This window comes from Nycticebus coucang, chromosome 12 (assembly GCF_027406575.1).
Source record: "Nycticebus coucang isolate mNycCou1 chromosome 12, mNycCou1.pri, whole genome shotgun sequence".
Lineage (NCBI taxonomy): Eukaryota > Metazoa > Chordata > Mammalia > Primates > Lorisidae > Nycticebus > Nycticebus coucang.
In genome coordinates, this window is record NC_069791.1 from 71,412,184 (window position 1) to 71,421,568 (window position 9,385).

General features: G+C 53.0%; 1 protein-coding gene across 2 annotated transcripts; it reads right to left on the bottom strand.

The window, feature by feature from the left end:
- Nucleotides 1–4,943: 4,943 nt before the first annotated feature.
- MOGAT3 (monoacylglycerol O-acyltransferase 3) lies at nt 4,944–8,464 on the bottom strand. Of its 2 annotated transcripts, none has more exons than XM_053554652.1 (7): nt 8,142–8,464; nt 7,830–7,865; nt 7,663–7,733; nt 7,225–7,429; nt 6,805–6,979; nt 5,456–5,655; nt 4,944–5,367 (listed from the first exon to the last, which is right to left on the bottom strand). In XM_053554652.1, the coding sequence occupies exons 1-7, from the start codon at nt 8,248–8,250 to the stop codon at nt 5,213–5,215; spliced, it is 951 nt and encodes a 316-aa protein (XP_053410627.1). In that variant the 5' UTR covers nt 8,251–8,464; the 3' UTR covers nt 4,944–5,212. The 2 variants fall into 2 exon arrangements, with proteins under 2 accessions (XP_053410627.1, XP_053410625.1); XM_053554650.1 differs by having other exon boundaries at nt 7,830–7,937.
- Between the last annotated feature and the right edge of the window lie 921 nt (nt 8,465–9,385).

Here is a 9,385-nt window from a genome sequence, read left to right on the forward strand (position 1 = left end):
CAGTAACTGAGCACTTTTTCCTTGTCACATCATATCCTTACCTCCCTCCCACCCAGGAGGCAGTTCTCTTGCCTCAGCCTCCTGAATAGCTGGGACTACAGGCACCCGCCACAACGCCTGGCTATTTTTTTGTTGTAGTTTAGCTGGGGCTGGGTTCAAACCCACCAACCTCAGTATATGGGGCCAGTGCCCTACTCTCTGAGCCACAGGCACCACCTTCTTCCTCCCCTTTCTTCCTCTCTCCACTCTGATCAGACCTGAACCCTTTCCTGATAAGCTAACCCAACTGGCTTTGCAGGCACTGGAGCATAACTCTGCCTCCTGCGCCAAGCAATTTCCTCGACTGGACAATTCTGCCTTCTGGAACCCTCTTCCCATTCAAGCCTTGTCCCCATGACTTGGATTGCAGACAGAGGCCTGATGGGGATGAAGCCCCTTTTAGCTGCCTCCATTCCCACACCAAGGCCCCATTCCTTACCTACACCACCCCCACCTCCCCAGAGAAAGTCACCACCACTTGCAGGGCAAAGAGGAGGGTCCGGGCCCTGGAGGTAGGTCCAAAGGGATCTAATCCCCAAAGCCCTTGGTGGCTAGTTCTTCACTTGAAGTTGGTACCCTTGCTCTTTAGGGAAAGAACCCAGAGAAAAACATTCGAGATGCTAACATTGAAGTTTGCACCAAGCTGATGTAATGAGGTGTAATAAACAGGCCTTGCATCCCAAAAGGGGCCAGGCCAGACCACCTGAAACACATTCAAGGCAAATGGTTGAGAAGTGACTTTCAAGCCCCTTGCCTACAGCAAGGATCAGAGTTTGGAGATAAAAGAGAGATGGTCCTTGAGCCCCAAAGGCCAAGGTTTCCCTTGACAACATCAGTGACAATGCTTGGTGAGGTGGCTCACACCTGTAATCCTAGAACTCTGAAGGTCCAGGCAGGTGGATTGCCTGAGCTCATAAATTCAAGACCAGCCTGAGCAAAAGCAAGACTTCACCTCTAAAAAAATGGCTAGGTATTGTGAGGAGCACTTATAGTCCTAGCTACTCAGAAGACTGAGGCAAGAGAATCACTTGAAGCCAAGAGTTTGAGGTTGCTGTGAGCTATGATGCCACAGCACTCTCCTGAGGGTGACAAAGTGAGACTCTGTCTCAAATAAATAAATAAAATAGGGTGGTGCCTGTGGCTCAAAAGGGTAGGGTGCCGCTCCCATATCCTGGAGGTGATGGGTTTAACAACCCCAGTCAAAACCCACAATAAATAAATACATAAAATAAAATTAGAAAAACTGAAGCAGGGCAGCACCTGTAGCTCAGTGGGTAGGGTGCCGGCCCCGTATATCGAGGGTGATGGCTTCGAACCCAGCCCTGGGCAAACTGCAACCAAAAAATAGCCAGGCATTGTGGCAGGTGCCTGTAGTCCCAGCTACTTGGGAGGCTGAGGCAAGAGAATCACCTAAGCCCAAGAGCTGGAGGTTGCTGTGAGCTGTGACGCAATGGCACTCTACCGAGGGCGACAAAGTAAGACTCTGTCTCTAAAAAAAAAAAAAGAAAAAAAACACCATGGCAATCCACAACTGTGGAGAACTACAATCCACGGCAGCGCAAGCTCTGCAACTTGATCATCCAGGATGAGAAGATGGTGGTGGTAGCACTTCAGCCTCCTGCAGAGCTGGAAGTGGGCTCTGCCAAGGTCATTATGGAGTCCCTGGCCCAGGATGGCCTGGTGTCCCAGCTGCCCAGCCAGAGACTGTGTGCAGAGGATGGCTTCACTGGCCCGGCTTTCCTAGAGCCATTGCTCATCACAGCTACTGTCCCCGAGGACTGTGACACATAGCCCACCCTGCCCAACCTTGCCCACTTGGCCCTAGCTTCTAATAAACACATTGGCTTTGGACTAAAAAAAACAAAAACAAAAACAAAAAACTGAGGCAAGGCTCGGCACTTGTAGCATAGTTGTTATAGCACCAGCCACATACACTGAGGCTGGGGGGTTCAAATCCAGCTCAGGCCAGCTAAACAACAATGACAGCTGCAAACAAAAAAAAAATATCCGAGCATTGTGGCAGGCGCCTATAGTTCCAGCTACCTGGGAGGTTGAGGCAAGAGAATCACTTTAGCCCAAGAGTTGGAGGTTGCTGTGTGCTGTGTGCTGTGACAGCACTCTACCAAGGTCAACATGGTGAGACTTTGTCTCAAAAAAAAGAAAAGGAGGGCTCGGAGCCTGTGGTTCAAGTGGCTAAAGTGCCAGCCACATACACCAGAGCTGTTGGGTTCGAATCCAGCCCTGGCCTGCCAAACAACAATGACAACTGCAACCAAAAAATAGCCGGCATTGTGGCAGGCGCCTGTGGTCCTAGCTACTTGGGAGGCTGAGGCAAAAGAATCACTTAAGCCCAGGAGTTTGAGGTTACTGTGAGCTATGATGCCATAGCACTCTACCCAGGGGGACAGCTTGAGGCTCTGTCTTAAAAAAAAAAAAAAAAAAGGAAAAACTGAGGCAAGAGGTTTGCTTCAGCCCAAGACTTGGAGGTTGCTGTGAGCTATGATGCCACAGCCCTCTACTGAGGGTAACAAAGTGAGACTCTGTCTCAAAACATAAATGTATAAATAAATAAAGTAAAATTAGAAAAACTGAGGCAAGAGGGTCACTTGAGCTCAACAATTGGAGGTCATGTGAGCTATGACGCTGCTGCACTCTACCGAGGACGATAGCTTGAGACTGTCTCCAAAAAAAAGAAAGGATCTGGGAGAAAAGAAAAAAAATTGTGGCTAGCTGGCTGCCCCCATGGCAGGAAAGAAGAAAGGACAAGTGGTTACAATGGGACTGGTCTGAACTCCAAAAGTCTCTAGGCCAAGTGTGCTCAAGGCTGGCGCTGGGTTTTTTCCATCCCTCCCAGCCTAGAAGAATAATGGGATCCCCACAGGGAAGACCTATGTTAAGAGCATGGGCAGAAGACCAAGAACAGATCATGAGGCGGAGGAAGCTGAGGAGCTGCCAAAAAGACCTTACTGAGAAATCTCCAAGGGATCTGTGAATGTTCCCATAAAGAAAAGAGATCAGCTTTGGCGATCTGAAGGCCCAGAGAACACAACTGACTCGTGACAGTCTGGTCAAGCTAGAACTTGGTGCTCTTCCTCCATCTCTGCCAAGCCCAAAGAGTTCAGTGACAGCAGTTAGTAAGGGAGGAGGTCAACCCTCACCCTTTCACAGTTCACCCTTCCCAACTGCCTCTCCCAGCCAAGTAGACAGCCTGCTCACAGGCAGCCATCCCTGCCAGCAAGAGGGAAATTCCCATTCTTGGATAAAGCCTGCAGTGTTGCTTTCCTCCCGGACTAAACATCCCACACACCAACCTAAAGTGAATATAGAACTTAGTACCTGAGAATGACCCAGATCTTCATCTAAGGACAAGGGAAAATTCTTTTTTTTTTTTTTTTTGAGACAGAGTCCCACCCTCTGCCCCTGAGCAGAGTGCAGTGGCGTGGTAGCTCACCGCAACTTCAGGCTTGGGCTGTGGGGATCCCCCTGCCTCAGCCACCGGAAGCCGCTGGGATTACAGGCATTCGCTGTGGCGCCCAGCTGGGTTTTTCCATTTTTTTAATGAGTCGGGGTCTCACTGTCTCTCAGGAGTCTTGAACTCCTAAGTCAGGCAATCCACCTGCCTGGGCCTCCCAGAGTACTAGGATTATAGGCATGAGCCACTGTACCAGGTGGAAAATTCTTACGTTGAATACATTTTTTTTTCGTAATTCCTTTTTTTTCTTTCTTTTTTTTTTTTTTTGTAGAGACAGAGTCTCACTTTATGGCCCTTGGTAGAGTGCCGTGGCCTCACACAGCTCACAGCAACCTCCAACTCCTGGGCTTAAGCGATTCTCTTGCCTCAGCCTCCCAAGTAGCTGGGACTACAGGCGCCCACCACAACGCCCGGCTATTTTTTTGTTGCAGTTCGGCCGGGGCCGGGTATTGAACCCACCACCCTCGGTATATGGGGCCGGCGCCTTACCGACTGAGCCACAGGCGCTGCCCTTTTCGTAATTCTTTTGAGACAGGATCTTGCTCTGTCATCTGGGCTAGAGGGCAGTGCCATCATCCTACCTCATAGCAACCTCAGGCTCCTGGGCTCAAGCAATCCTCCTGCCTTAGGCTCCTAAGGAGCTGGCAAATAGGCACCCACCACAACTAATTTTTCTATTTTTTGTAGAGATGGGGTCTTACTCTTGCTTAGGCTATTCTCCAACTCCTGGCTCAAGTGACCCTCCAGCCTCCTGGCCTCCCAGGGTGCTAGGATTACAGGCATGAGCCCCCATGCCTGGCCCCTAAACCCTTAAATCTTTTTTGGGGGTGACAGTCTCACTATGTCACCCTAGGTAGAGTACTGTGGCGTCACAGCTCACAGCAACCTCAAATTCTTGGGCTTAAGCGATTCTCTTGCCTCAGCCTCCCAAGTACCTGGGACCACAGGCACCTGCCAAAAGGCCAGGCTATTTTTTGTTGCAATTGTCATTGTTGTTTAGCTGGCCCAGGCTGGTTTCGAACCCACCACCTTAATGTATGTGGCTGGTGCTGCAACCACTGTGCTACGGGCACTGAGCCTAAACCCTTAAAGCTTAATTTATTTAATCTTCACAATAGTCCATGGCACTGAGCAAAATGCTGCACTTACAAGAGGTCTTAATCTTGGTAAAATAAATCCTTGTTTCCGTGAATCTTTCTAGCCCTAAAGAGCCAGAAAGGATGGGAAGGGTGTGCAGAGCAAGCTGTGCACGTAGCTCTTCTGTTTCTACACTGAAGATCATTACATCCCTCCTTCTGTTAAGTGCCCTTGATCAAGCCCAGCTTTTGGTCACAGTACCACCATCTTATCTACCCTAACTTTTTTCCCACCTGAATCCTGCTCACTTGTCAAAACCTGCCCCTTCACCAGTCCTTCTTCATCCTTCCTCCAACTCTGTGAGGCCGACAGCTCTCAGCTAAGCAGACACCTTTATTTACAGCCAAAAATGGGCAAAGGGAAGAGGCTTGTCCATCGTCATACCACATGCAGAGTTGAGTCTCTATCCAACATGAGGTAGCAACTCTGTAGCACATCAAGATGGGGGTGGATTTGGCCTTATCTTGCTCACTTCCAGATGGAGCACAGCAGTATGTGGAGATCTCAGTGTCTTGGGTCAGGGGCTCAGGAGCTCAGCAGGCAGCCTAGGCCAGACCATCAGACCTAGATGACAGTGAGGCAGGTAGAAGCAGGGATGCCACAGCTTTCCTTGTGCTCCTCGAAGAGTTGCTGCAGAGCGTTTATGTAGAGTGTGTGATAGTGGTCAACTTCTTCTGTGGTGGGATGAGAGCGCTGAGGCACAGGGATGGGGCGGCCCACTGCAGGGAGAGGGGATACAGGTGAGTGAGAGGACCCTGCTGTCCACGGAGCCACCTGCAGCCTCCCCCACCTTAAGTGGACACTTACCCACAGTGGTGATGGGCTCAGGAAAGGGCAACAGCCCCCAAGAGTTAGCCAAGAGACTGCGGCCCCAGAAGATGCAAGGAGAAAAGCCCATGAGCTTTTTGAAGGCGATCTGGCACCTATTCTGCCAGGAACCAGTGGCAAAAGCCTTCAGTCTGAAGATGTCATTCTCCCCAAAGGAGTATACAGGCACCAGGGAGGCCCTGGGAAGGGGGTGAAAGAGGGAAGGGGTGCTCAAGCTGCTGAATCACCCCAAGATGGGCACCTCAGGGGGCTGCAAGTCCCTCCCCATACCTCATGAGGCCGTTTCCTAGGGCCTTTCAAAGCATATGACTACAAAGAAAGATCTAGAATGAGAGACTCACCCTTCCTTCCTTCCTTCTTTTCTTTTTTAGACAGAGTCTCACTCTGTCGCCCTGGGTAGAGTGCCATGGCATCATCAAACTCTTGGGCTCAAGTGATCCTCTTGCTTCAGCCTCCCAAGTAGCTGGCGCCCACCTCAACACCTGGCTAATTTTTCTATTTTTAGTAGAGACAGGGTCTCACTTTTGCTCAGGATGGTCTTGAACTGCTGACCTCAAGCAATCCACCTGCCTCAGCCTCCCAGAGTGGTAGGATTACAAGTGTGTGCCACTGCACTCAGCGGAGACTCACATTTCCATTTTTTTTTTGAGTCTCAAGCTGTCGCCCTGGGTAGAGTGCCATGGTGTCACAGCTCTCAGCAACCTCAAACTCTTGGGGTTAAGTGATTCTCTTGCCTTAGCCTCCCAAGTAGCTGGCACTACAGGCATCGGCCACAATGCCCAGCTATTTTTAAGTTGTAATTGTTGTTTGGCGGCCCGGGCTAAATTCAAACCCGCCAGCTCTGGTGTATGTGGCTGGTGCCCTAGCTGCTTGAGCCACAGGCACTGAGCGGAGACTCACATTTCTTGAGGAACAATTGTGTAGTGGGCCTTCACTTATTCACTTTCTCATTCAGTTTTTGTCACTATAACTTTGTGGCTAGCTGGTATTAGCCACTTCACAGATAAAGAAACAAGTCCAAGGTCTTGCTTTTGAGGTAAGTCAGCAAGTGAATCCAGGGCTTTTAAGCCCAAGGGCCTTGCCATCTATTCTATGCCCCTGCCTCTGCCTTGCTTGAGAGGGAGGGTTATGAGGGCACAGTGCTTGGCACAGAGCAAGGCACTGAGGCTGCTGTGAGCCTCCAGGTATAAGGCACAACACTTGGCTCTCGGTCGCCCCTATAGGGACCCAGATGTCTAGGGACTGAGAGAGAGTGCAGACCCATAGAGAATGGAGAGTTCCAGGTGAGCTGAGGAGTTTCAACCAGTAGACCCTACGTGCCCACTCACCCGTGCCGCAGTGCCAAGCGCACGAAGCCCTTACGTTTCCGGAGTATGAGACAGTGCTCCCCTGGGACCGAATGCAGGGCCTCCTGGGCACCTCCGACCACAATGACCACAGCCTGCCCAAGCTGGGGCTGGGCCAGGATAAAATCTAGGCTCTGTTGGCTGACAGGACACGCTCCTGCAGGCAAGAGTAGGTCATCATTCCCTCTATGAGCCCCTGGCCTCTCATCCACCCTTTAGTATAGGACAGATGGGCCCTTCCAAACCCCCACCCAATCTCCATGTTAGTGAGCCCCAACAGTGAAGCGACTCAGTGATGCCTGCTGTGAGACTGCAGTGCGGGGAGCAGGGGGTGGGGCTCCGATTGTGCAGGGGGAAAACCCTGGCCAGGGGTTGTCCCTTCCCATCCAGCCTGAGGCTCACCAGTGCACATGATGTAGTCTCGGTAGACAGGAAGGCAGAAGAGACTAGACAGCCCAGCAAGCGAGGGCTGAATCCCTGGGAAGTGTTGGGAGAAGCCATTGGCCTCCGTGGCAAAATTACAGAAGATTCCGGTGCACATGATCCCGTGTGGGTGAGCACCCAGAACGTAGTTCTTGTCAGGGGGCAGCTCTACTGTCTTCACCAGCTTTAGGGTGATGGGCAAGATGCAGGGAAGGAGACAGAGAAGGTGAGACATGAGCTGAAAAGACTTGACCTGCACCCCTACAGAGTTCAAGGTCCTAGGGTGGGATCAAGGGCCCTCTCTTGGACACCATCTACCATTGTCCACTGCCTGAGCTTGGGCTCAGGATCTTCCATAGGGAAGGGGGAGCAGTGTGGGAGGTGGGAGGGAGCAGTCTGTCTGGAGCTGACCGTCACCTTGATCGGAAAATAATCCCTCAGGTGCTTCCAAATTGTCCAGTTCCTTAACCACTCAGAACGCCTTCCACCTGAGGGCAAAGAGATAAGAGTGGGAGAATCCCTGGGGGTAACTGGCCCTGCCCTGCCCTGCATTTCTCATTTCCTGGGCCCCTGTCCAGGCTCACCTTGCTCAGGTGTGTCCCAGTCTAGGTAGAGCCACACTAAGTAGAAAACAGAGAATGACCAGAGTGAGGTGAAGAGGAGGAAGATGACAAGAAGAGAAAAGAAAGGACCTGGGGAAAGATTAGAAAATAATTAGCTTGCTTCTGAAACTCAGCCTTTCCATCCAGCCGCTCCCCTCCCTTTGGCCCTCACTGAATACACCGCCATCCCCTCTCACCCTCTCCCTGGGGTCCCATGGCCCCCAGGCCAACCACCCTTTCTGGAGGCCCTTCCCCCCTGGCAGACCCCAGACACCTACTCCTGTCCCTTCTCACCCATGAAGAGGAAAGTGAGCACAAACTGGTAGGCGGCCACTGTTTCTAGATGCTGCTTCTGTGGAGTTTTTGAGGTGGCAGAGGGTGGTGAGGCTGTGGAGACGTCCATCCTAGTAGCTCCCCTCTGCCAGCAGGACTCGGGTGAAGGTTTGGGTAAGAGCTTGGGAACACTTCCTCGCTGGAGAAGCCCAGCTCTTGGGGCCTGGCAGAGTTACAGATGGCCTCCCAGAACCGTGGGGTGTCTTTGGCAGTAAGTGTCCAGGTGTGTGAATGTGAGGATCTGGAGCCCCGGATGTCCCCAGGCTCCTTCTCAGACTGATCTTTGAACTTCCTCAGTCTGTAGGTCTGGGCAGGTTGGGTGGGGCCGGGAGGCGGTGCAGGGTGTGTGAGAGGTGGCGCCTGGGTGCCTGAGGGAGTGGACAGAAGGCCAGCCGGTACAGGGGGTCTCTGGCGCTGGAGGGGGACAGGAGCCCAACAAAGACCGTTGGCTCTCCAGTGTGGCTGGGCTGGGCCCTGACATGCCCCCCACCTGCTGGCTTGTCTCTCAAAGTGTCAAAGCCACCTAGGAGCCAATGACACAGGCTCTGCGGCCGCTACCGAGCCCCAGGACCTCCCCCCAATAGTGCACAAATATACAAATGTCTCTGGTCGGTTTCCTACCCTTAATTTCACTCCGTCACCCGCATCCGCGGCGGGGACTGGTGGGGCGGAGCACCTGTAGCGCGCCTATGTGAGAAATTAGGCGCCTCTGGGCAGGGACGCTGTAGCACGCCTTGTGCTCCGGGAACAGCTGTCTGAGTCGCTCCCCTCGGAGCGCGTGCAGCTGGTCCACCTGCGCCCGGCTGGGCTGCGGGCTCCGCCGCACTGGAATCTCGGCCCCCACTGCGAGCCGAACAGGGGGCGCGGGGGCTGGTGTCTGAGAATCTGGACAAGTCCCACAAGACCGTCCGCCTGTGGCGATCACTGGGGACAGAGTTTAGGGCAGGGGCGGCGTGGCCAGAGACCGACCGCGCCGGAAGGTTGGGCCGGGGCTCACCCCAGTGCGGAAGGGTGCGCGAAGGGCAGCAGCTTGCCCAGGCGGCCGCGGAACAGCGGCAACGCCAAGCTCAGCAGCGGCTGCCCGGCTTCCTGCGCCCTCCGCGACCACTAGCCAGACGGGCCCCGGAACTGCCAGAAGAGCTTGTTCTTCCAAGGAGACAGCACGCTTACTCCTGGCGCTGGGGCACCGCGCCTTTCCCCTGCCC

Bases quoted from the DNA above. Each gene is read 5' to 3' on its own strand.
- MOGAT3 (XM_053554650.1), bottom strand. From the start codon at position 8,250: ATGGACGTCTCCACAGCCTCACCACCCTCTGCCACCTCAAAAACTCCA. The intron at 7,938-8,141 runs GTGAGAAGGGAC...ATCTTTCCCCAG, and splicing joins GCTCACTTTCCTCTTCATGG to GTCCTTTCTTTTCTCTTCTT. The intron at 5,368-5,455 runs GTAAGTGTCCAC...CTCTCCCTGCAG, and splicing joins TGAGCCCATCACCACTGTGG to TGGGCCGCCCCATCCCTGTG.